General features: G+C 45.5%; 1 protein-coding gene across 1 annotated transcript in view; it reads left to right on the top strand.

Annotated features, from left to right (window-relative positions):
• ACBD6 (acyl-CoA binding domain containing 6) overlaps positions 1-19,790 on the top strand; it is a 357,145-nt gene extending 337,355 nt beyond the window's left edge. Inside the window, exon 8 of the mRNA XM_086955446.1 lies at positions 19,567-19,790. Coding sequence (XP_086811572.1) covers positions 19,567-19,724 — 158 coding nt within the window. The 3' untranslated portion in view covers positions 19,725-19,790. The remainder of the gene's footprint in view (positions 1-19,566) is intronic.
• The last annotated feature ends 6,307 nt before the right edge of the window (positions 19,791-26,097 follow it).

Genomic DNA, 26,097 nt, shown 5'->3' with positions numbered 1-26,097 from the left:
CAGGTGTCCCTTGTTGGTAAAGCCTTTGTATACTTACAAAGAATTTTCAAATTTTTTTTTTGAGGCAAGATGGCGGCCGCTTTGGAGGCCGACTGCAGAACTAGCGAGCTGCGTTGGGTCGATGGCAGTCTAAGACTCCTGCAAGATAGCTCACCTGTGAATTATCGGAAGCGGTTACCAGGAGAAATCCCCCCCCCCCCACCCCCCGCCCTTCATGCGTGTGCAACGGACGTCTTACATCGGTCTCAGCGTGGTCTGGACAAAACAATTATCGGAAGCGGTTACCAGGAGAAATCCCCCCCTCCCCCTCCCCCCGCCCTTCATGTGTGTGCAACGGACATCTTACATCGATCTCGGCGTGGTCTGGACAAAACTCGGCACCCGGTTAATCGGGCGTGCCGTGTGGGAGTATCAGACCTACCTGATGAGTCAGAGCCTGAGGAGTTTTTGGAGTAGTGTGGCTCCGAGGATCGCGAATCCCGCTGGACGAAAGGGGTCAGCCGCGACCGCCCGTAAACTATGCAGTGAAGCTGCTGGGGTAAACGCAGCGGAACAGACAATGGTGAGCCCACAGCCGGCACTCATGCCGGATCCGCCAAGGAGGGGGAGAGGCGGGACTTAAACGAAGAATCTAGTCCCCATCTCTGGCCCTTCAGTTGCTGATTTGTTGATGCAGGGGAAAGAATTACAGCCGGAAACAACCCTGGCTACAGCAGTGGTGAATGGCGAGAAGGGTGTAGTACAAGATGCCCCAGTCGTCATTATGGGTCTAGAAAACATAAGAAATACACATGTAAGTGAGGGGCTGAGACCGGAGGTGGAGGTGGGAGATTCATACCCCCCCCATGCCATAGTATTGGTGAGGCGGTAGGGGTCGCCAGAATTGCACCTGATGGAGAGGGCAGCAGAGGGAATATACCGGTATTCTTGGCTCCCCCAGTGACAATCCAAAATGCCCCCATCCCAGATAAGCGGAATAAAACTAACCTGGATAAGAACTCTATAATTGAAGGAGTCACGCATGAAGAGGTATCTCGCCTCCCTGAACACGTACCTGAATCAAAAATAAATAAATAACACGACTCTGCCTACAGTGATATCAACTGGTGATAGAGACAGATATGATATTGAAAAGGACCCAAGTGATTGTTAGGTCTCGCCTGTCGATGCGCATGCGCATCGAGCAAGGCGAGAGTATTGGGACTTATCCGCTCTTTATCCACACTGCAAGGAATCGTGGCGATTCCTTGCAGTGCCCGTGACTTTTAAGCTCAATGCGCATGCGCATTGAGCTTAAAAGCGCGTGCACGTCCGTCTTTGTTTACCCGCTCCGCCCCCTCCCCTTCCCGCCGTGTCGCATTTCTCCTCCCCCCTCCCCTCCGTCCGTCCGTCTTGTTTGTTTAATTTAACCCGCTCCGCCCCCTCCCCTTCCCGCCGTGTCGCATTTCTCCTCCCCCCTCCCCTCTCTTCCGTCCGTCCGTCTTGTTTTCTTTCTCTCCTGCCACAACACGCCTTTTCCCGTGATTGACGTGCCCGTTCATGGAAGAGTTTCGGTGGTGTTTAAGCTCCGAGAACAATGACTGGAATGTTGCTTCCGTGATATCCGGTTGTTCGCTTTACTGTTGCTAAGTGTGCGTTACCGTGGTTTCCTCCTGAGCAGCCTGTTGAAAGCAGGACCGGAGCGCCCAGCCCCCCTACGCACGTGTGCATTGTTAGGTCTTAGTTTGTCTCTAGTCACTTTTAAATGCCACTTCGGACCGTTGTGGCAGTGCCAATAGAGGACGTGGGTTTTGCGACAAGGACTCAGGCGTAGTCTATATTTGGTGCTTTGCTGAGAACATGAGCGCGTGGCACGGTTAACTTCCCTCCTCCCCAGACAGACCCGAGTGCAGCTTTCTGTAGACAACTTCAGTCGTACTAGATGGTTCGAATATATCGTTCAACGACTTCATTTAAAACTGTTTTTTTCCTCTCCTAACATTGCAGATAGGTTTCTGTTTTAACACGTTCACGTGCGTTAACGTCGCACTTTGCATGTACTGGCAGACATTTGAAATCAGTTCAGACAACGCACTTTGCTTTATTGGTGTCGGCAGCTGTCTTTACGTTGTTAGGAAAAGCCAGCTACATGCTGAGAGGTGCGCTCATTGCACTTCCTTCAAAATGCTGTGTGTGGGCGGGCTGCCAATGGCGTCGTCTTGGTGGGCACTGTCATCTGCAGACTTGGCGGCCAGATTGAAACCGGGCGTTGAAGTACTTGCGCATTGTACTGAAAACAGTACGGTAAGTTCCTTGTGTTCAAGTCGCGATTACGGTAAAGGGTTATTATACCAATATGTGGGTTTATAACGCTTGCCCCTGCCGCAGTTACTTGTGTGTGGGCTTTACCTACTCATAAGAAAGGGCGGGAGGTGTTCCTGTAATTTCTATTGCTTGTGAAGTAAACAGATGCAACTCCCCTTTGGCTGTGATTACGAAATGAGGCACGCGCGATGTGTAGGGGGCTGCCGACCCCTTTTGCCTACCACTTACCCCTTACGCCGGGTCTTCTGTGGCTGCCTGCGTTGGTGCCCCATCCCCCCAATCCCTTTGGCGCCCTTCACTCACCCTCACCCTCAACTCCTCACTCACCCTCAACCCCTCACCCTCACCCTCACTCACCCTCAACCCCTCACCCTCAACCCCTCACTCACCCTCACTCTCACTCCTCACTCTCCCTCACCCTCACTCACCCTCAACCCCTCACCCTCCCTCAACCCCTCACCCTCACTCACCCTCAACCCCTCACCCTCACTCACCCTCACTCACCCTCAACCCCTCACCCTCAACCCCTCACTCACCCTCACTCACCCTCAACCCCTCACCCTCACTCTCACTCACCCTCACTCACCCTCAACCCCTCACTCACCCTCACTCTCACTCATCCTCACTCACCCTCAACCCCTCACCCTCACCCTCACTCACCCTCAACCCCTCACCCTCACCCTCACTCACCCTCAACCCCTCACTCACCCTCACTCACCCTCAACCCCTCAACATCAACCCCTCACCCTCACTCACCCTCACCCTCACTCACCCTCACCCACCCTCACCCTCACCCACCCTCACCCACCCTCACCCTCACTCACCCTCACTCACCCTCACCCTCACTCACCCTCACCCTCACTCACTCTCACCCTCACTCACTCTCACCCTCACTCACCCTCACCCTCACTCACCCTCACTCACCCTCACTCTCACTCACCCTCAACCCCTCACCCTCACTCACCCTCAACCCCTCACTCACCCTCACCCACCCTCACCCTCACTCACCCTCACTCACCCTCAACCCCTCACCCTCACACAGTGCAATAGGTCTCGGAGCATTTGAGTTAGAGCTTTTAGAAATGTTTATGGCTTTTTTTTTTAATTCTTTAGCATTGGCTACAGGAAACAAAAATGCTAAAGATTTACAAAAAAAACCATAAACAATTCTAAAAGCACTAACTCTAATGCTGCGAGACCTATTGCATTTCCAATGCTTGTTTTTTTTCAGTCTCTGAGGGGGCAGAATGGTCAGATGAGGATCGGAGTTCATCACCAGGGACTAGTAATCTAGACTCTGATCCTGAGAGCGAGCTAGATCTCCCCATTACTGCTAAAAAAATCTAATTTGAGTGTAGATCCGCAAGGCCGGGGAAGAAAGGATCGTAAAAGGGATTACTCATCTGCTACCCCATTAACGGGTCATATATCAGGTATATCTGGTAAATCCTCGGCTGAAACCAGCACTACTCCCCCCCCCCCCCCCTCCACACTGGAGACTATATATCAGGCTATTCTCTCGCATAGGGAGGAAGCACGTCAAGACAGTCCAAAGACGCAGGCCACAAAGAGAAAAATTCAAGGAACTATCAGAAAGATCTCTAAGGCATGCGTAAAGGTGGGCGAAATTATGACAAATCTCGAGGAGAGAATAGTTGTGACTGAGGTGGAAGCTGCAAATGCTTCGGCCCAGGTGGAGGCTCATGACTCACAAATCAAGGACATCCAGTGAAAGCTGGAGGAGTTTGAGAACAGGCAGAGGAGGAATAACCTCAGGATCTTGGGAGACCCCAAGGGAACAGAAGGGTCAGACATGAGAGAATTTGTAATCTATCTCTTCAAGTCCGTCTTCCCAGAGCTGTCTGAGTGGAATTGGGCTATTGAAGTCCAAAGGGCTCACCGTATTCTGTTTAAACCCCGAGTCAAAGCAAAAGAGGGGGATAAACTGCTGACAATTCTAGTGTTCCTAGGTAACTTCCTTTTGAGACAGGCAATCGCAGAGAAAGCTAGAGAGGAAGCGAGGAGATCAAATGGCAAGATTTCATTTTTTGTCCGCCCTGACTTCTGTCACTCAACAGTCGAGAGACGCTGGAGACTGAGGCAACTAATAAAACCTTTTCAAGAGAAGAACATTCAGGTCTACCTAATAAACCCTTTTCAACAAAACAAGGGAACCCACTCGGTACCTAGGGACCATGGGCGATCAATTATTAGGGAGAACAACGGTCCTTAGGATTAGCAAATCTAAACAGTACAATGGAATATAGACTCAAATCAGTACTATATCAGAAGGTTTATTCAGTACCCAGCCGGGCCTGAATCTTTTTAATCAAAATATATACATCAAAATAGGTAGAGACCACCAGAGGGTCTAATTCAAAAGCCGATAGGGTACAAGCCTGTACCTATCCAGAGCACACTTGAACAGGGTTCAGAAGTGAGAGAAATAGGAAAGCAGGAAAACGTGAAGAGAATATCAGGCAAAAAAACAAAGTGGGAGCCAACTGTCCCTTGCAGCATAAATACAATTTGTAAAGCAAGTTCAGACATACAATTACTGTAACATTATTGACAAAATTTGGAAGAGATTACAGAATTGTTATAATGTCGACGACGTTTCGATCCCTTGCTCCTAGTGAACTGGGATCATCATCAGGACTTAATAATAGAATGCCTGTTTGTACTTTTGTCAGAGCCTGTTCAAAGCGGGAAAAATGAGAAAAAGAAAAAAAAGAAGGTTCTTGTTTAGAAACAACACTATGTCAGGGAATTATATACAGGGAAATACTTTTTGAAACTTCCATGGCATGCCAGGGTGCAATGGTGGTAGATTGTGCACAACATTCTCATAGTCGTCACATTGTGGTGTTTCAATTCCTTTTGATCAAGTGCACGCAGGTTTTAGAGCCAAAACGGTTAATAGCCCGAGGTGAAATGACTATCAGCGGTATCACGCAATGTCCATTGTAAACGGAATCGTGATTGTGGCATGCCAGGGTGCTAGGCGGTCGATTGTGCACGTGTTCTTAAAGCCGTCACATTCGTGGTTCCTACTAATCAAGTAATGTAATGTAATGTAAAGCACATTTCTATAGCGCTCCTATCACTCCAGGGAGTATCTTGGCGCTTAACCAACCCAGGTGGACGGGTAGGGGGCAAGATGATGAATGCCCTATTACATCACACTATTAGATCAAGGCTCTGCAGGCTACATCAGTTAAAGAGAAGACCCAAGTTTTTAATGCTTTCCTGAAGTGGGTCTCCTGGGATAATGCTCTTAGGGAGGGTGGTAACTGATTCCAGGCCTTAGCGCCCAGAAAGAAGAGGGATCTGCCACCTCTTCTAGTCAGCTTAAAGCGAGGAATGGTAAGCAAGTTCTGGCTAGCAGATCTCAGACAGCGGGTGGGGTGATATTTCTTAAACCCGTTGCAGAGGTATTTAGGTCCTTGCTGTTGGAACGCCCTGAACGTGATGACAAGTATCTTAAATAAGATCCTTTTACTAATAGGCAGCCAATGTAGCGCCTTCAGGGCCGCTGAGGCCGAGGATCTACGTGGCCAGCGTAGTACTAGGCGCGCAGTGGCATGTTGGACCATCTGCAGTCGGTGCAGGACTGACTTGTTAGCTCCAGCATACAGGCCGTTGCAGTAGTCCAACCTGGAGTTAATTAAAGCCACTGCCACCGTTTTTCTTGCTGGCAGCGGGAGGAGATCGAAGAATTTCCTTAGTGCCTTTATAATCTGAAAGCAGGTCCCAGCTATAGTTACTGCTTGATTTTTAAAAGACAGTTGGTCGTCGAACTTGATACCCAAGTTCCGAGCCGATGTGATGGTGTTGGGTGGCGCTTCTGCTTCAGCAGGCCAACACCTCTTTGGGGAGAACAGATTGTGTTTCCCAAAGGGCATGATCTCTGTCTTCCCGGCATTACATTTCAAATGGTTGTTGGTCATCCAGTTGAATGTCGCTGTTAGGCATTCCTTTAGATTTTCTTCAGCACCTGGCCTGTCCCTGTCCAGCACCAGGATTAGCTGGGTGTCGTCAGCATAAGAAATTGTACTGATCTTAAAAGATGCGATCAGTTCCATAAGTGGGACCATGTACAGATTAAAAAGTACAGGGCTTAAGCTAGAGCCCTGTGGTACCCCAGAGCTGACGACCTTTGCTTCCGACTGGAAAGGGCCCAGCACAGTGACCTGACGTCTGTTGCTGAGGAAATTCCTAAGCCATACCAGGGCTTGTCCCCCTACCCCTGCGGCAGCCAACCGGTTCACTAAGATATGGTGTGAAACCGTATCGAAGGCTGCCGACAGGTCAAGTAGGATCAGGACGGCCTCTTTTCCCTGCAGGTATACGCGCCGGAACGGTCGATTTATTCGAAGTGATTGTCAACGAAACCGTGACTGTGGCTATTGTGTTGATAACGATCCGGCACATGGTGTGGGCGTTGGTTGTGCATGCAAGTCATATTTATAACAAGGTGCCACGCCACGCTTGGTGCCTAGTGAGATAGTATAATGATGAGCAGTAAAACAGACCTGCCAAAGTATTTACTCCAAGTCAGACGGCAGAGGGTGAAAGTCAATGGATATGGGAGAACATCTAAAAAGGCAAAACGGCAATTATAGTGCCGCCAGGTGGTGGACAGGGCAGGCAGTTCGCAACAAATTAATTAATCCATTACCTTGTATTTGTAAAAGGGTGGACACGTTACTGTCGCACGTTCAAGGTGATTCTTAAAATGAGAATTACATCGGGGTCCGCAATAAAAGAATTGGTGCTCGAATAGAGATCTGAAAAGACAACAAGGTTCTGCTATCATTATATGCGCGACTGCTTGTGAGCGGAGGCGGGGGGAGGGGGGAGCTCACTTTCTAGCCCTTACCTTAGAATGCAGTCAATGCCGCCTTGCTCGAAATCAGAGCAGGATTCTCTCGGTGTGCTCAATGGCGTGCTCCCGAAAATGCGGAAGTCCGGAAGTGGTAGCCGGCCGTCGTGGTGCTCATATGTGCGCAGGGAAAGGGGAGTGAGGATATGTGACATAATGGCGGCCATCTTGGAAAGGTGTTATTTGCGTGAATCGTGAGCCCTGAAAGCTAGACTCTATGCCCGCATTTGGTACTTTTCACAGTAAGGAAAACCATACAGGCTATGAAGAATATGGAATATTTGGAACAACCCTCGGCCAACATTTACACATTATTTGAAGAACATCTTTAAAGCAGTTTTGACCGGCATATATACATACAGTGCTTAATTGTCATAATTGAAGAATACTGTAATACGATCCAGAATGGGTTGAATCGCACTGAAGACTGGGCTGGACTTCTTTAACGCACTTGAGGGCATTTTCAAAGACTGTTTCAATACAGACCAAAAAGCCCTCTTACAGTATTCTTCAATTGTGACAATTAAGCACTGTATGTATATTCCAAGATGGCCGCCATTATGTCACATATCCTCACTCCCCTTTCCCTGCGCACATATGAGCACCACGACGGCCGGCAACCACTTCCGGACTTCCGCATTTTCGGGAGCACGCCATTGAGCACACCGAGAGAATCCTGCTCTGATTTCGAGCAAGGCGGCATTGACTGCATTCTAAGGTAAGGGCTAGAAAGTGAGCTCCCCCCTCCCCCCGCCTCCGCTCACAAGCAGTCGCGCATATAATGATAGCAGAACCTTGTTGTCTTTTCAGATCTCTATTCGAGCACCAATTCTTTTATTGCGGACCCCGATGTAATTCTCATTTTAAGAATCACCTTGAACGTGCGACAGTAACGTGTCCACCCTTTTACAAATACAAGGTAATGGATTAATTAATTTGTTGCAAACTGCCTGCCCTGTCCACCACCTGGCGGCACTATAATTGCCGTTTTGCCTTTTTAGATGTTCTCCCATATCCATTGACTTTCACCCTCTGCCGTCTGACTTGGAGTAAATACTCTGGCAGGTCTGTTTTACTGCTCATCATTATACTATCTCACTAGGCACCAAGCGTGGCGTGGCACCTTGTTATAAATATGACTTGCATGCACAACCAACTCCCACACCATGTGCCGGATCGTTATCAACACAATAGCCACAGTCACGGTTTCGTTGACAATCACTTCGAATAAATCGACCGTTCCGGCGCGTATACCTGCGTGCACTTGATTAGTAGGAACCACGAATGTGACGGCTTTAAGAACACGTGCACAATCGACCGCCTAGCACCCTGGCATGCCACAATCACGATTCCGTTTACAGTGGACATTGCGTGATACCGCTGATAGTCATTTCACCTCGGGCTATTAACCGTTTTGGCTCTAAAACCTGCGTGCACTTGATCAAAAGGAATTGAAACACCACAATGTGACGACTATGAGAATGTTGTGCACAATCTACCACCATTGCACCCTGGCATGCCATGGAAGTTTCAAAAAGTATTTCCCTGTATATAATTCCCTGACATAGTGTTGTTTCTAAACAAGAACCTTCTTTTTTTTCTTTTTCTCATTTTTCCCGCTTTGAACAGGCTCTGACAAAAGTACAAACAGGCATTCTATTATTAAGTCCTGATGATGATCCCAGTTCACTAGGAGCAAGGGATCGAAACGTCGTCGACATTATAACAATTCTGTAATCTCTTCCAAATTTTGTCAATAATGTTACAGTAATTGTATGTCTGAACTTGCTTTACAAATTGTATTTATGCTGCAAGGGACAGTTGGCTCCCACTTTGTTTTTTTGCCTGATATTCTCTTCACGTTTTCCTGCTTTCCTATTTCTCTCACTTCTGAACCCTGTTCAAGTGTGCTCTGGATAGGTACAGGCTTGTACCCTATCAGCTTTTGAATTAGACCCTCTGGTGGTCTCTACCTATTTTGATGTATATATTTTGATTAAAAAGATTCAGGCCCGGCTGGGTACTGAATAAACCTTCTGATATAGTACTGATTTGAGTCTATATACCTAATAAACCCGGCACAACCTAAGACAATTTATGAGGGACATACCCGGTATTTCTCATCAGAAATAAAAGCTCGAGAGTACCTGGACACTATTGATAAATAGCCTGGTATGGTTGGTAAAAAAAAATATTTTTTTTTAAAAAGTGAATACTTGAAATTTGATGTAAATCTGAAAAAAGACTGGTTATCTGGGTCGAAGGGTGTAAGGGTAAGGCGGGGGTGCTCCAATGTCATTTAGAACATTTGGCAGAAAGCTATATAATTAGTGTGGTTCACGGGTGATGATTTGATCTGATTTATTATGAGAAGAGGGGTAGTATGAAGTTAAGTTATGTTAACGGACCCAGGCCGCTAAAGCTGCACACATCGCAGGCACAGACTATGGTCTGAGCGCCTCAGGGGGGTAGGGAGTATAGGGGGTGGGGGACACAAGGGGAGGGGGGTCAGGGAGGAAGGGGAGGGTGGAGGGGGGGTTGGGACCTCACGGTGTGTGGTGGGATAATATGGGGGGGAATTTGGATGATACCTGGTGCATTGTTGTTTTTGGTTGGGTTTTGGTATTATTTGTGCTTAACTGGTTTTTGCTAAGTTGTTGGTCAGGAGTTGCCTGTCCACAAAATTATGGGGAAACTTGGGATATGCTCGATAAATATAGGGGGCTTGAATGATTGGAACAAGAGGCAAAAATTGGGGCATTTTGTGAGGTCAAATCACTTGGATGTGATCTGTATACAGGAGACTCACCTACCCTGGGCTAAAAAATATCTGCTAAGTATTAAAGAGTTGATTTATTGGTTTGTTCTACACAGACGTCTACTGTTAGAGGGGTGGCAATTTTGGCCAAAACTGCTTTGGGGGGCGCTAGACGCTCCCTGGCAGATACTTTGGGCAGGTGGGCAATGGTGGAACTCGAGGCTGGGTTTACATTGTTTACAATTTATGGCTCCAATCAGGATGAACCTGAGGTGTTCGATAAACTGGAGGTGAAATTACTGAACTGGCTATGTCCTCTCATAGTGTGTGGTGATTTTAATATTTCAGCAGATCTTACAGGTGCTATTAATAATGGAAACTATGCTGGTCGGAAACCCAAGGTTTTTGGAGCCTTGTCCTCTTTAATTAACTCACACAGTTTGTTGGATGTGTGGGGTCATAAAGAACCTCTTAATCCAGGCTTTACCTATTTTTCCTGCCCCTTTAAGAAGTACACAAAATTGGATTACTTCCTTATATCACCTTCGGAGGTAGGGAGAGTAGGAATTACTAAATTACCAAAAGTAATCTCCGACCATAGCCCATTAATTCTAGGTTTCGAAAGTGATATCGTTACGTGTCCTCGCTATAGATGGACCTTTGAGAGGAGACTGTTAGTGGATCCCAAATTTGTGGATCATTTACAGAGCTGGACCCAAAACTATTTTGATATGAATAGGTACAGTGCTTACCGGAACAACGTATGGGATTCCTTCAAGGCAGCATTAAGAGGGGAGACAATCATTTTTTCTGCTAACCAGAGGAAGGGAGCTCTAGAGGAGCATGAGAAACTGATGGCTCAGCTGGTACGGCCGGAGGAGCAACATGTGAGGGATATCACTTGTGGGAAGGAGGCTGATAGCAGGCATAAGATATTGGCTCTTAAGGCGGAAGCATATAAGTGTGTAGCACAGAGAAGTGCTCATGAATATCAGGTACACAGGGGTAGGTTGTATGAGACGGTGGAGCAGGCAGGTAAGCTCTTAGCATTGAGGATTAAGCAGGGTTTTAGCAGAAATACAATTGTGAAAGTTCATGAGGGCAATCAGGAGTATACTGAATCAGAAGATATTAGAAAGGTCTTTAAGAACTTTTATCAAAAGGTATATCAAGAAGAGGACAGGGCGGAATTTGCCAATTTAGCATTTGAAGACTTTGGTCATATTTTTACAGAACAGGAAAGAGCTACACTAGATAATGACCGAGCACTGAGTGAAGTGGTAGAGGCATTGCAGGATTTAGCAGCAGGCAAGGCCACAGGGCCAGACGGTATTCCACTTGAAGTATAAAAATGCCTTCAGGCAGTGATAGCCCCCTTTTTGCTGGATTTATTTACGGGCATATTTGGCTCCGGCAAAATCCCGGAAAGACACAAATATTCTTCTTTTTCATAAGAAGGGTAAACCTAAGGAGGACAAGTGTCAGAACAGAAATTCCCCTTTGGGTAGAATTCTATATCACATATACTCACATTCACAGCATTAAATGCAAAGGTGAACAAAGAACTTCATAAAAATAACTTCATAACAAGCATTTACAATGCAATGGTCTCGGCATTATTAAAGGTAGAGCTATTGGCATTGCTCATGACATTTTCTTTTTTTAAATCATACATAAATAGCATTGTCATTTACATGGCCAATAGCTTAATCGTTAAATAAATGGCATTGTCATTTACAATGCCAATAGCTTAATCGCTCGCATATGATTGACCTATTGCATTCACAATCACACAGAGCCACCCACACAGCCACCCACAAAGTCATTCTTATAGAGCCACCCACACACACACAGCCACCCTCACACACAGAGCCACCCTCACACAGACAGAACCACCCACACACATACAGGACCACCCACACATAGAGCCACCTACAAAAAAAGCTATCCACACAGAGCTACACACACACAGAGCCCCCCCCCCCACACACACACACAGAGCCCCCCCCACACACACACACAGAGCCCCCCCCCACACACACACACAGAGCCCCCCCCACACACACACACAGAGCCCCCCCACACACACACACCGAGCCCCCCCACACACACACAGCCCCCCCACACACAGCCCCCCACACACACACACAGCCCCCCCACACACACACACAGCCCCCCCACACACACACACAGCCCCCCACAGACACACAGCCCCCCCACGGACACACAGCCCCCCCACGGACACACAGCCCCCCCCACACACACAGGCCCCCCCCACACACACTCACACAGCCCCACACACACAGCCACACACACATAGAGCCACGCACACACATACAGCCACACACACACACAGACAGAGCCACACACACACACAGACAGAGCCACACACACTCGGACAGAGCCACCCACACACAGACAGATCCACACACACACACAGAGCCACACATATTCCACTACAAGGCCATCACATTTACTGAACCGAGCCCTGAGGCTTTCACAGTCTGCAGAAATTGATTCATTACAATATGACCACACCATGAACACGACCACCTTTTTCCGAGGCGAGGCGTGTTTTTTAGGTTTGAGTGACTGAATACGTCACAGATAGAAAGAACCTAAAAAACACTCCCGAATCGCAAAAAGACGGGGCTTGATCGGAGTGACGTCCCTCCCCTCCAATGGCTGGCCTCCGTCGATATCCCTAGTATAACAAGGGTGCCCCCAGCCCACCCCCCTGGGCTAGCCCGCTCTAAGCGCCATGAAGCCCTCCCGGGTAAGATGCGCGCTATAGAAGTACACATTAAGTCATGGCTCCTCCTGGCCCCCTCATACCTATCGCACCGGGGCTGTGACTGATAGCATGCAGGGGGGACGTAGAACTCCGCAGCATGTGCCAAACCCGCTGAGCTGTCTCACTCACTGGCGGACTTTCATCTGCTTGCAGAGTTACGGTGGATTGATTCTGATTACGCGGATGCTCCTGAACAGACTTGCCCGTGTCGTTTGCATCTCTAACTGAGGCCCCCTCTGACACTATTGCGAGGAGCGAGCACGAAGAAGGATATCATTGTTAGATACTCTGAATGCGCTTAAAGATTGTTCCAATTTTTGTTCTAAGTACACGGTCTGAAATTGTCCCTGCAACCCTCGTGCAAGCTAAATATAAGATTCGCCAAAAGAAGCACTAAGAAGTCACGAAATAGATACAACGTTTCTGCTCTACAAAAGCGCCATCTCTCCAAATATACGGAGCATAACTACCATTTTAAGGGAGTTACAATATTTTACTGTCTACTGTCCTGATGATGGTCTTGAAGAGTTGTCCATAAAGACCGAAACGTCGAAATTCTTTTAATCTATATTTTGGATAGGCGGCTAACAGGCCTTACAGAGATTTTGATTTATTCTCAGACATATATCCTGTATCCCTGTTCTGCATATTTTCTTTTGCATTGTACATTTCCCTTTGTGTCCTAATTTTGATAAAATTTACTTTTTTGCCTATACACATGTCTATTTCTCTTTTTGTCTTTGTCTTATTGTAAAGTATTGTTATGTTTAACCAGTCATGAATGTATGTTTTTTTAGAAAAATTAACTGGAATTAATTTTGTTCAGGATAATTAAGTTACCTGCATTCAACTTAGTTTCTAAATTAAGTCAATTCAACCAAAGATAACAAACTCCTTTGGAGGCAATTTTACCCATTCTGGACTTTCATTGAGGCTGGCCTCACTGCTACGCACAAGTGCTACATAAAAGCATACTTGTTTAATTTAATGGCAGAGGGAGGTGAAATCCCAGCGTCCGCTCAACATCCTGTGATTCTGGGCAAATCACTTAAATTGCCCCATGCCATTAAAAAAGTTTCCTTCAGCATAAAACTTCTGCTTGTCATGTAATCGTTCACAAGGAGGTACGTGGGCGTGACCAGTACTAGGAGGAGAGGTATGGTGAGAAGTATGGGGCCTATGCACAAGCAGCAGTAGGGGTGACTCCTCTCCAGCCCTTACAGCCTCAGAGGCATTGGCTTGTTGTTGCTGTATTGCCCATGTAACAAGATGCAGAGCACGAACAGCTCCTCATATTCTGCCGATTTAATACCAGTCGATATCCATAGTATAACAAGGGTGCCCCCAGCCCTCCCCCTGCCCCCGCGGGGCTAGCCCGCTCTAAGCGCCATGAAGCCCTCCCGGGTAAGATGCGCGCTATAGAAGTACACATTACAAGTCATGGCACCTCCTGGCCCCCCCTCACACCCATCGCATCGGGGCTGGGGCTGATAGCATGCAGGGGGGACGCAGAACTCCGCAGCATGTGCCAAACCCACTGAGCTGTCTCACTGGCGGACTTTCATTGAGGCTGGCCAATTATTACCGAGCGATTGATCACTTCACTTCCGGCTGGATTGTTGCTGTTCGAGGTGCCTTAACTGTTCTAAAAAGTCTAAAAACAGGCGACGCAGTTTGTGTTTCGGTTAAACACAAGAGTGGTGGGGCTGGGGGGGGCTATGCACCTCCACAAAAGGGCCTCTCAGGATGGCATATTGTGAACAAGCGCTAATTGACTACAACTAACAACACACCAAATGAACTGGGAGAGCAGAAACCTAACACAACCACGCCATGAACACGACCACGTTTCTCTGAGGCGAGGCAGAAATGCCTCCGAGAAATACACGGTCCTTTTTGTGATTTGGGGGCGTGTTTTTTAGGTTTGAGTGACGGATGAAGTCACAGATAGAAAGAACCTACAAGACACGCCCCCGAATCCAAAAAAGACGGGGCTTAAAGGGAGTGAAGCCCCTCTCCTCCAGTGGCTGACCTCCATTTGGGAAGCCAGCCAATGGAGAAGAGGGGCGGGTTCCAAGCCCCCTCTAAGAAACATTAAATCTCGGGCTCCGCCCACTGCTACGCAGTGCGATGGTCCTCGACCTAAAAATTGTACAGTTTATTGAAGCAAATATTAAAAACACAATATACCATATCATCAATACACTAATAATCAATGAGAGTGATACACATAAAAATATACAATTGTACACAATAAAAACCACACACTAGTGGGAAAAAAAATAAGGAATATACTGTTCCTATTGAAGTGAGGAGAATACAATAGTCTAACAGTAATCAAACTCTAACACACATGTCACTTTTGTAGTCAGAGTTGTTGCTTCACAGACTTAGCGTATTTTCTCTCAAAATATGCATCGACGCGTTTCGGTGGGCTAATGATTTAAAGAGCCAACACCTTCTTCAGGATAAAATATTTGAATCCCACATGAACATATAATATCTGCAATACCAGAGCAATAGAAAACATATAAAATATATAGCTAAGACAATATATGACTAGAACAATATCACAAGACACAATTTGTACTTTTACACATCCTCTGTGCTAAAAACTTTGTTCAATAAAAAAGATAACAGGCCACATTCACAGCTCACTTCCTCACATTAATATGAATAAAACATCTGGTTAAAAAACCTAACGATCGCTGTCATAAAGTACAGCAAAAACATTCCAATAAAGTAGATGAGCCTTCATTTATTACCAAGACAATTTAAATATATCCGTGGCATTGGGGCTACAATGTATTTGTGCTATTATATTCAAGAGGCACTGTCCTGGGAGAAATTACCCCAAGCCCTAGAATAATGAAAGCTATCTGAGCCATGTATGCTGATCCTATTGCTAGAGTTAAGCTAATGGGTGGCGGCTCAGATGAAATATATATCTCTCGGGGGACCCGACAAGGGTGCCCCTGTTCACCAATTTTATTCGCCCTTTATATTGATACAGTAGTGTGAAAGTTATTAGGGTGTGAGGGTATTAAGCCAGTGGTGTGTAATGGATTTGAAACCAAGCTGCTGGCATATGCCGATTTGTATATAACAACTACAGAACCAGAAACGGCTATGTCGGCCCTGATAGGAATAACTTCGGAGTTGGCCGGTGTTCAGGGTATCTTCTCAATGAGAATAAGACCCAGATAATCTGCTCGAGTAACATCATAAAGCAGGATGGAAGGTACACTGATTCAGCAATCTATCTAGGAGTCAGGATTAGCCCGGTAATGGATACAAATATTAAAGATAACTTTGTGCCACTTGTTAATTCATTGTCATCAGAGCTAAAAAGGATAGCCTCCATACATCTGTCTATAATAGGGAGAGTCAATGTGCTCAAATTGACTATGCTCCAGAAAGTATTGTATCTTTTCCGCTCGATCCCGCTGATGGTGGGAGACAGAGTGTTAAATCTATTGAAACAATATTTATTAACTTCATATGGCAGTATGGGAAAACAAGACGATCTTTGAAACTTTTGTCTTTGTCACAAGACAGAGGAGGCCTAGCTGTCCCGAATATCTGATTTTACCTAGTGGCCTGTCTCTTTAGCAAAATGGCGATATTATTAGATTGCGCCACAAATTTGTCTGACTGTCCGTTTGGGAATGCCTGTCCTCCATCTTTTTTTGAATTATTATTAGTTAGGGAGGCCGTGGGGCTTTTATTGCGTAAAACGAACAGACGTTTCTACAATAAAAAAGGTATAAAGTACTGGATAGTGTTTGGAGGGTCTGGAAAATTATTAAAAAATCATTGATAGTCCCGAAATATAATCATTACATGCCACTTTGGAATTCAAGTCTCTTTCCTTACCTTAGCAGTGACTGGTTGTGGATTTCTTGGGAGTCTCATCTTCTTATAAGAATAGGGGATCTTTGTGAGGGATCCAAATTGATGAGCTTTGAAGAGGCGCAGCAGAAATTCGGAATTCCCCTGAACCAATGCTTCAAGCTTGCACAAATCTCTAAAACCCTATCAAGTATTGACCCCGGATAACCCCAGGAGGTAAAATTACATTTTTTACTATATATTGGGTGGGGGTACTAAGATTAGTATGATTTATAAAGCATTAATCTCTACAATTCAGGATGACTTGGATAAGGTTGAGGCTTCATGAATCCTGAAACTGGGGTCCGGATGTGGATCTGGATAAGGCGCTACAATTGGCAGGGAATTTATTTCGTTCTTAAAGCGCAACACTATAAAACATTATATAATCTATATTTCACTCCAGCCAAGTTATTTGAGTGGGGAAAAAGGGATGATGATAGGTGCCCGAGGTGTTCTCAGGGACCCGCAAATTTGGTGCATATGTTTTCTCATTGCAGTATGTTGAGTAAGATTTGTGCGGAGATTGAGACATTTTGGGAGGGGCTGATAGGTGTTAAAATCATCCTATCCCCTACCCTGATGATCTTGGGATCAGATTCTAATCCAGGGCTGAAAAAGGAGGAGGAAGCTTTTGTTTTTATATGTGTGGGGTTTCTTCGAATTTTGTTGGCTGCGGGTTGGAAGGACTCCACAGCTCCCTCTTTTCAGATGTGGTTGTCCAGATTGCTGGGGATCCATAATATTGAATCCTCTTTGTATTCTCAGAGGGCCAGAAGAATGAAGGAGCTTGGTCAGAACATCTGGGCCCCCCTTAAGGGGTGGAGGGATTCACGTTTATGAATAAGCCTTCTCAAGATTTTACGCTTATCTTGATGTTGATTGACCCATGTGTAATTTGCGGTCTGCTTTTCATGCTCTTTTTAATATCTTATTGATTACCCCCTAGTACTGTGACACTGACCTTAAACTATTGAGGAATTAATTGATATTTATTGTGTTTTTAGTGTTTGTACAATGTATTGTTCTCTAAATGGAGTATTTATGTTTTGTATCAATTGTTGATTGCTCCAGGTATCTAATAAAAAAAAATGTTGAAAAAAAGAATATTACATTTTTTTGTAAACCTTTTGTACGTTTCCTGTTCATTGATTAATAAAATGGCCTCCTTTGAATTTATACTTTTCTGTTATATTTGTCTAAGACTTAAAAATATAATTGCTATTATCTGCTGCCACTATTAACTTATACAAAACTTTAATTCTGTGACAGAAGTAAACGGTCCTTTGTGTGTTAAGTGTATGTAAACTGCATGCTTCGCTGACACGTGTGTGTAGGAGCTTTGATTCCTAATCTCAGTTCAGTCATGTAAAACATATTTGACTTCTTGGTTGGTTCGAACCTTAAAACTCATGGCATCACTGCATAAATAAATTTGGAACATCCTTAGAATCCGTACAGCCTCAGTATTTCTTAACTCTGGCAGTGTGACCCTATGGTCTTAATAATGGTGGGTATAATTGAATATCCAGGAATGCCTTGTGGTATAGGCTTCATTGAGTGGTCTGTACAAGCCTCTTAATGTAGGGTATATACTAGTGACCCTGTAGTACCCTATTAGTTTTAGGTGGCCATGTAATACTGCTGGTTTAGGGGAGAGGTGGTGGAATGCCCCTGAAGTCTCTTGTTTATTTAGCCACTGCGACAGTCTGCCTGTTGGTTATGGTTTAGTGACACTTGGATACTTGGCATTCAGTGTGATCAGTTGACCCTGGCATGCCTCACACGGTAGCCTGGTGAGCCTCTACATGTCAGGTGACTGTAGTGCCTCTTGATGTTGGGTGACTATAGTGCCTCTTAGCTTTGGGTGACTCTATTGCCTGTTTGTGTTGGGTGTGGTATTGTGTCCCTAGAATGTGTCTTGTTGTTGCTTTGGTCCCGTAATGCTTCTAGCTGTTGTGCTCTGACCTTGCAATACCTCTTGTTGATGAATGTCATTGCGTAACCCAGCAGGCTAATCTGGTGTTGAATAAGTTAAAGTAACCTTTTGAATGCCCATGTTCTTTGATGTGGTTCAATAACCCTAGAATACTCTTGGTGTTGAGAGCCCCTGGTGTTTCCCCAAGTACTGGTTGTGGTTGAGCTACCCTGGTATGACTTTTGATGCAGTGTGTCTGGTGATCTTGTAGTGTTGATGGTGTTTGGTGTTTCTATACCCCTATTTATTGTTGGTTTTAATTTTGTGACCTTCTGATGGCATTTTATATATATATATCCATGTTGAGATGCAGTGACCTTACAGTGCCTCTTGGTGTTGAATGACAGTGGTTGTTCTAGGAAGGGCTGTTGAGAAGGTGTGGTTTGACTACCTTTATGTTGGTGCGGCGAGTGACCGTGCAATGCCTCTCATGTAGGTTGTGTTTTTGTGACACTGGAACGCCTCTTCATGTAGATGTCAGCGAATCAGGGGTCTTCATTATGTAAATTGTGGTTTGGTGTACCTGCTGTGTCTGTTAGTGTATGGTGGGATTAATGACTCCTGATGTAGGGTGTGCCCTGGTGACCCAGGGTGCCTCGTTGTGTTGGTTGAGGTTTGGTGGTCTTGTGGAGAGTCTAGATGCAGTGTGTGGTTGAGGCAACCTGGGATGCCTTTAGGATTTGACAGGCCCTTAAATACCTCTTGCTATAGAATATATGTCTTCTGGTGTTTATGTTGAGGCTGTAGTCCTTAAATACCTCTTGATTTAGATTTTGGATATCCCTGGAACCTTGGTGTAGGTTGGGGGTGGGTGGCCCCAGAATGCCCATTGCTATAGAATGTGGTTTGTCATCTTGGAATGACTCTACCCTTTGGTTTGTTTGTGTTGCAGTGTGCTGCCTCTTAGGAAATTATTCATTATCGAGTAACAAAGTTTTCTTCTCTCCTCTCACTAGCTTCCTCCTGTGAGTTTTTGGACATTGTGGAGATCTTGCTGAAGTCTGGTGCGGACCCAGGCCTTCGTGATCAAGATGGCGCTCTCCCTGAAGAAGTGACAGACTGCAGGGAAATCTGTTCCAAACTTCAGCAGTGTAAACTTGTGGAGACAACGTAGTAAAAGTAGCAGTCTGTCCTAGCCCCAACTTTAGAACCATCTGCGTGAATAAAGCTTTCTCTAGTGCTCGGAGTCTGTCTACATTCATTTTCATCAAGGGGGAATATGTTTATTCCAGTACACCAAGCTGGTGGCAGTAACTTGTTCTAATTCACTCGCTGGTAATACAGGTTTACTAGTCAGGGCTAGATAATTACACTGGTACTCTAGCATTTGCTTCATGTGTGGTAGGCTAATGGACTAATTTAAAGAAGTGATGGCATGATTCTTCTCTGAAAGGTCACCTATACAGTACGGAAAAATGACTTCTATTAAACGTCTGTGCGCTGCCCTATCCGGGTAGAAGGTCTTTCAACCATTCTTGCATTTCCCACTCTGCTAAATGCTCCAACAAAAATCCACTCTTTAGTTGTGTACCTGGATGGTGATATGTGCAGCATTTCGGATTCAAATGCTTTATATCACTCAATAAGTAAAAAAGCATTTTAGCTGCAGGCTTTCCAGTGCTTGGCCCCTGCTGAGTGATCTGCTTGCTGCCCTGCTGAAAAGAAGCTCCCTTTTACAGGTAGCTGGTTTTGCTCATCATTAAAACCTGTAAAACATTGTGTATTGCATTTGCATAGCACATAAGGGTTTATCTATGGGTGACCAGGTTAAAAGCTGAATGCGCTACACCCCAAGGAACTGAAACAAAAGTATTGCCGTGAGCAAGAATGGCGGGCTTCCATCCATCTCTGCAGCGGCCTATAATCTAGGTGGGACAGTAGAGGCTCCAGTCCAGCAGTCCCTGGAACCTGCTGCAGCCCAGCCTCCGGTGAAGAGGGGAGATGTGACTTTGGTTGGGTAACATGGTTAGTAGTGCTGCTTATGGTGGTGCTTGTCCTGAAATGGGGCTTTACATGCAAGGGCAGTTTGTGTTCTGGCATAATAGGACGGTACGTCCCTGGGCAGTATGGATGCTGGCATGACAGTGATGCTTTACATAACATAGCAATGTGATTTCAAACCTGACCGTGGTGCAGTACCGACCCCAAACAAGAAACGAAATAATATCCTAGGACCAAGAACAACGTTTTAACATTTAATTGAATCTAAATGCGGTGTCTTTTGTGCAAAACACAGACAAAGATAACATATACAAAAATACATACAATTTACTATTGACCCGGAAAATATCCTTAACAATACATGAATCTTAATAAACAAGAAATTAAAATGTGGAAGATTAAAAAAAAAAAAGAAACTCCATACAACTTTAAAGGTTCAATGACCGCTTCTCTTTTCACATTTTAAAGAAGGAAAGAAGGTTAAATAAGCTCGGATCTATATTTCACACACAAAGTGAGTCGAGAATTAGGTTCTCAATGTTTGTCGACACGTTTGAGCAGTGTATCGTGCTTTTAACCACCTTCTTCAGACAAGTGAGCAGACATCTTCCACTTATAAATTCACATACAAGTGGTCACATGTACAAAATAAAATACACCTACAAACAAACATAAAAAAACAAATATCCATGGCACAGACAGCACAGCAGTTGATCACAGAACTTTAAAAAGTCTACCCATATGACAAACGTATTCATAGTACTAAGCGGGCAACAACACTGCCATTTTATCAATGGACTTAAATGCTATGCATCCTCACATTGGGACTGACCTAAAAGGCAGGTCCTTCTATTTGCCTCCCAAAAAAATAATATTTTGGGTTTACTTTAACCCTTTGGCTGAGATTGTACAACTGCAAATGAAGGTTTTGTTGCTCACTTACTACTGTGGATATATTTGCCTCATGGGTAGACTTTTTTCAGTTTTGTGATTCAAATGCTGCAATGTCTGTGCAAATAAGTGTCCCTAGGTTTTTTTAATGTTTGTAAGTGTATTTTATTTTATCCATTTGTGACCACTTTGATGTGAATTTATAAGTGGAAGATGTCTATTTGCTTGTCTTGAAGAAGGTGGTTAACAGCAGGGTAGACCACCAAAATCATCAGCAAACATTGAGAATCTACTTCTCTCCTCACTTGGTGTGTTTGCAATAGGGATTTTAACCTATTCAACCTTCTTAATGATGTGAAATTAGAAGAGGTATTTGAACCTTTAACATTGTATGATGTCTATTTTAATATTCCATCTTTTAATTTCTTATTTATTTATATGTATGTATAGTTAATAAGATTTTCTGCGTAAATAATACATTAGATATATAGTTTTATGTGTATTTTATCTTTTTCATTCATTTGCACAGCTGGCACAACATTTAGATTCAATTAGATGTTATGATGTTGTTCTTAGTTCTAGGGGAATTTTCTGATTCTTACTTAAGAAAAAAAAAACTGTACCCCTGGCTCTGATGGGTATTTCTTTTCTGTGAAAAACGGTTTCTTACCTCTCCAGCCCCAGTGTCGTTTCCATTAGAGCAGTGGTGGTTACACATTGAGCCAATATTGATTCCTCCATGGTAATACGTGATTTTCATACTGGATATTTCAATTTATTTTCTTGTTTGCTGAGGTTATTTAAAATCTAGTACAGACATTGCAAGAATAGTACATGTATAAAAAGATGGAATGTGTAAATGACAAAAATTGACTGCAAGTGAATGCTCGACCTGACGTTTAAAAAAACTGAATCTCATTTAATCACAGTTGTCCTTACTCTGCCAATGTTTACACATTTATCTAAAAACCTCACTGCCTACTAGTAAATATGTATTATCATTCTGCTACATAACATTATCTAAGCTTCATGTCTAGTAGCAATCTGATACTTTAAAAAACTGTTTTAAGCAATCCGATACAGCGATCTAAAACTTTTTATTGGGAAAATCGTCTAAAGAGGTAATGCATATCATATCAAAAATATACAGTATTTATACCATTGTAGGACAAGCAAAAGGTATAATTATCAACAAATATTTTGTGCTCCATAGTAGCTAATAAAAGCCATGGGCAATACAACATCAACTATAACTTAGTTTAGAAGCAAATTCCGTACTGACCTACCCATCCGTCCCGCTCCTCAGACAGATTTCTAGGGTCAAGTCTGATCCCTTTCAGGGCCCTAGTTTGGACACACTTGTGTGAGTGCACTTCATGGCACCACGTTTCTGGTGTGGAAAATTGTGAAAAATTAAGTGACATCAGCACGCCTGGGGTGGCATCTGTATAAGTATCGTGAGGTCTATCTGGCACAGACAGTGTTGACGACGAACACAGAGCTAATCGATGTCACCTACCGGCGCACCGGGGTACAGCTCGAAAAATCTTCCAGATCCAGTCTGCTGCCTGTGAAATTCAAAGGTAAGGAATCTGCGGCCAGATAAAGTCTCTATCAGATAAGGCGTTGCCGAAGGTAAGTAACTTGTTTAACAAACCCATACTGCTGCACTTCTGAGATCCCGTATGCCATAGGGGCCACCGGAATAGTTATTACTTCCAGAAGCGCAGAGACTCGTAACCATCTTGGTGTGGGTGCCTGTACCAAGATAGTCTGTGCCAGTGCTGACTAGTACCGTGGCAACCCAGGATGCCAGGAGGGGCTGCCGGTACCAAAATTGCAGTTGGATTCAGGTCACTACCCGAAGGAGAGACTGAGGCTTCATGCAGCGGTTGAAACCCACTAAGAGAGAACTGCACTTGATTGACCTGAGGGCTGCCAAGGATACTGTGGATGACGTCATACTCTTACCGGAACCTAGTCTTGAGCGAAGAAAGAATTTCACCCCCACACCCCCAGTGAGTAAAGCCAACTTACCTCATCTTGGTGAGCTGCTCTGACAACTGAAAAGGACTCCAGTAGAGCCGCTCGGGAGAGGGAGTCTGCACAACCAGGTGGGTGTTTGCCCCAAGGGCACCCGCTGCTCCACCAACTCCTTGCTGCAAGAGTGGGTTAGACATGTTCTGGAGCTGTTGGATCCCAGGTGACTCATTGAAAATGGTGCTGCAGCACCAGACACACTTTTGGCTAAAATCCTCAAGAGTCAAACGGGAACTCTTGAGTACGTCCTAAAAGTGTGCATTACAGCCTCCAGTGAATGAGGAATAACCCAAACAGGTTACATGAAGGAGTGTGGGACAGGAATTTGCCTGACTACTAGTAGATCCCCGACCTCAAGGGAATTGTTTTTTTGCTTCTGAATGTCTTATACCTTTGCATATGTAGAGTTAGAAATAAAATCCTTCTTTTTCATATAAAATCAAGTATTTGACCTGACATTGATTTATTGTTTGTACTGTTCACACCTTGATTTATGAGTTGTGTTCACTGACCTGTATCTACATTTCCCCGCCCCCGAGGGAGCCTTGACTGCTCAACCACAGCTACCACTGAGTCAAGTGCAAATAGGGAACTTGGTCCAGTTGCTTGGCATCCCTAGTAGGTCAGACCCCGGGGTTTCAGAAGTAAAAGGCTTCAACCACCATGGTTCCACCCAATAAGCTCTGCGTGCCCTGTGACCCACTGAAAGAGATTCTGACTGACACCATACCATCCTGCTTTCCATTTTTGGACAAAAGTAACTGAGCAAATTCACTCACCCCCCTGTACTTTTTTGATTTGGACCTTTGTCCAATCAGGAAATGACAACCAATGGTAACATCAGCTGACATTTTATCACTGGGCTGCTTATTAATTAAAAATTGTTAACTGGTTCAGTGCCATGAACATAACGTTTACGTCCATGGCTGCAGGACTGGTGTGTTATGGGCCTAACCGTTACGTCCATGGAACACCATTGCAGAATCCCTCTGCTGTTTTCAGCAGTGGGATTTCCTTTATTTTATGTGTTTTGGCCTCTGAAGAAGGGGAAGAACTTCCCCAAGCTCTCAAGGCATTTATTGCTCGTGGTGCTCTCTCAGACCCGAGCACCAAAACACACGGGAGAGGTACCATTGGAAAGAGGAGAACCTCCCCTTTCCAATGGTACCCCTTCCTAGTGGATCCCTGCTTGGGGATCCGGGGTGATCCCCAAGCAGGGATCCCCACACTACACACCAGGGAGGGGGAAGTGGCCCCTTGGGCAAGGGCCTTTACTACCACTAATTATTTACTGGCACAATCAGTCTTTCTACCCTCCACTGGGGGGCAGATAGGGGCAATAGCCCCAATATGCCCCTGGGAGGGCAAAAAGCGCCCTAGGCACCAGTCAATTTTTTTGTGTGCACATTTTAGGGTAGGGGCTGCCCGAGATGGGCATGCGAATGACGCCACCCCCCCCCCCCCCAAATTCCAGTTTATCTGCCCCCCCCTTGGGAGGCAGATGCAGTCAATAGCCCCCGAACTGGCCCTGGGGGGGTTTAGTGGGGCAGATATCCCACTAGGCACCAGGGATTTTTTTTTATTATAAAAGAGGGTTGGGGGCTGCCCACAATGGGCATACCAATGCACCCCGCAACATAAAAGGGACAGTCTGTCTGCCCCCACACGACTACCGAAGGGAGATGGGGGGTTATTAGCCCCGATCAGCCCCCGGCGGGGCAGAACGCCCAATAGACACCAGGGATGTTTTGGGTTTTTTTAGGAACAAGGGGTGGGGGCTGCCCACAATGGGCTTACCAATGACCCCAACACAAAAGGGATAGTCTTCCTGCCCCCTCGGACTCCGATGGGGTTATCACCCCGATCTGCCCCCCCCCCCCCCCCCCCCCCCGGGGGTAGAAAGCCCACCAGACCCCAGGGATTTTTTTGGGTGAAAATGTAAGGGTGGGCATTATAATGCAATGCCCCCACCCCTCCCAAATATTAGCAGAGTCTTTCTGCCCCCCTTGGGTGGCAAATGGGTGCAATAGCCCCCGATCTGCCCAAAAGTCGACTAATCATCAGAGATATATTTCTAGGCATGTCAGGGAGCGGCCCCTTAGGCAAGGATTGCTCTTCCTTTTTCTGTGAACACATTTTGGCTGCTTCTGCCTGCCCTGGAGCACATCAGTGATATCTTTAGGCACACCCGCTACCAAGGGGGGGGACAGAAAACCACTAGACACTATCGAAAGTTTGTGTGTGAGGATTGGAGTTCGGTTGACGGTTTCTGTTTATTGGCGTTTGGCTGGCTGTGTGTGAACCTGCCTTTTGCTGGCGGTGCGTGTGGACTTGTGCTTAGCTGGCAGTATGTGTGGACTAGCACTTGGCAGGCAGTGTGTGTGGACTGTTGCTTGGGTAGCGGTCTGTGTGGATGTCATGTTTGGCGGTGTGCGCGGACTGTCGCTTGTTTGGCGATGTGGTATGCATGGATGGCACTTGGATGGTGGTATGCATGGATGGCACTTGGCTGGTGGCATGCATGGATGGCGCTTGGCTGGCAGTTTATTGCCCAGAATCCCCTGCAAACCTCAAATTTAGCTAACAGTTCACACTTTTCTCACATTTAGGTGTGG

Source organism: Lissotriton vulgaris, chromosome 1_1, assembly GCF_964263255.1.
Source record: "Lissotriton vulgaris chromosome 1_1, aLisVul1.2, whole genome shotgun sequence".
In the NCBI taxonomy this organism is placed as follows: domain Eukaryota; kingdom Metazoa; phylum Chordata; class Amphibia; order Caudata; family Salamandridae; genus Lissotriton; species Lissotriton vulgaris.
Note: the sequence above shows the minus strand (reverse complement) of the source record. Positions and strands in the feature narration are given on the sequence as shown.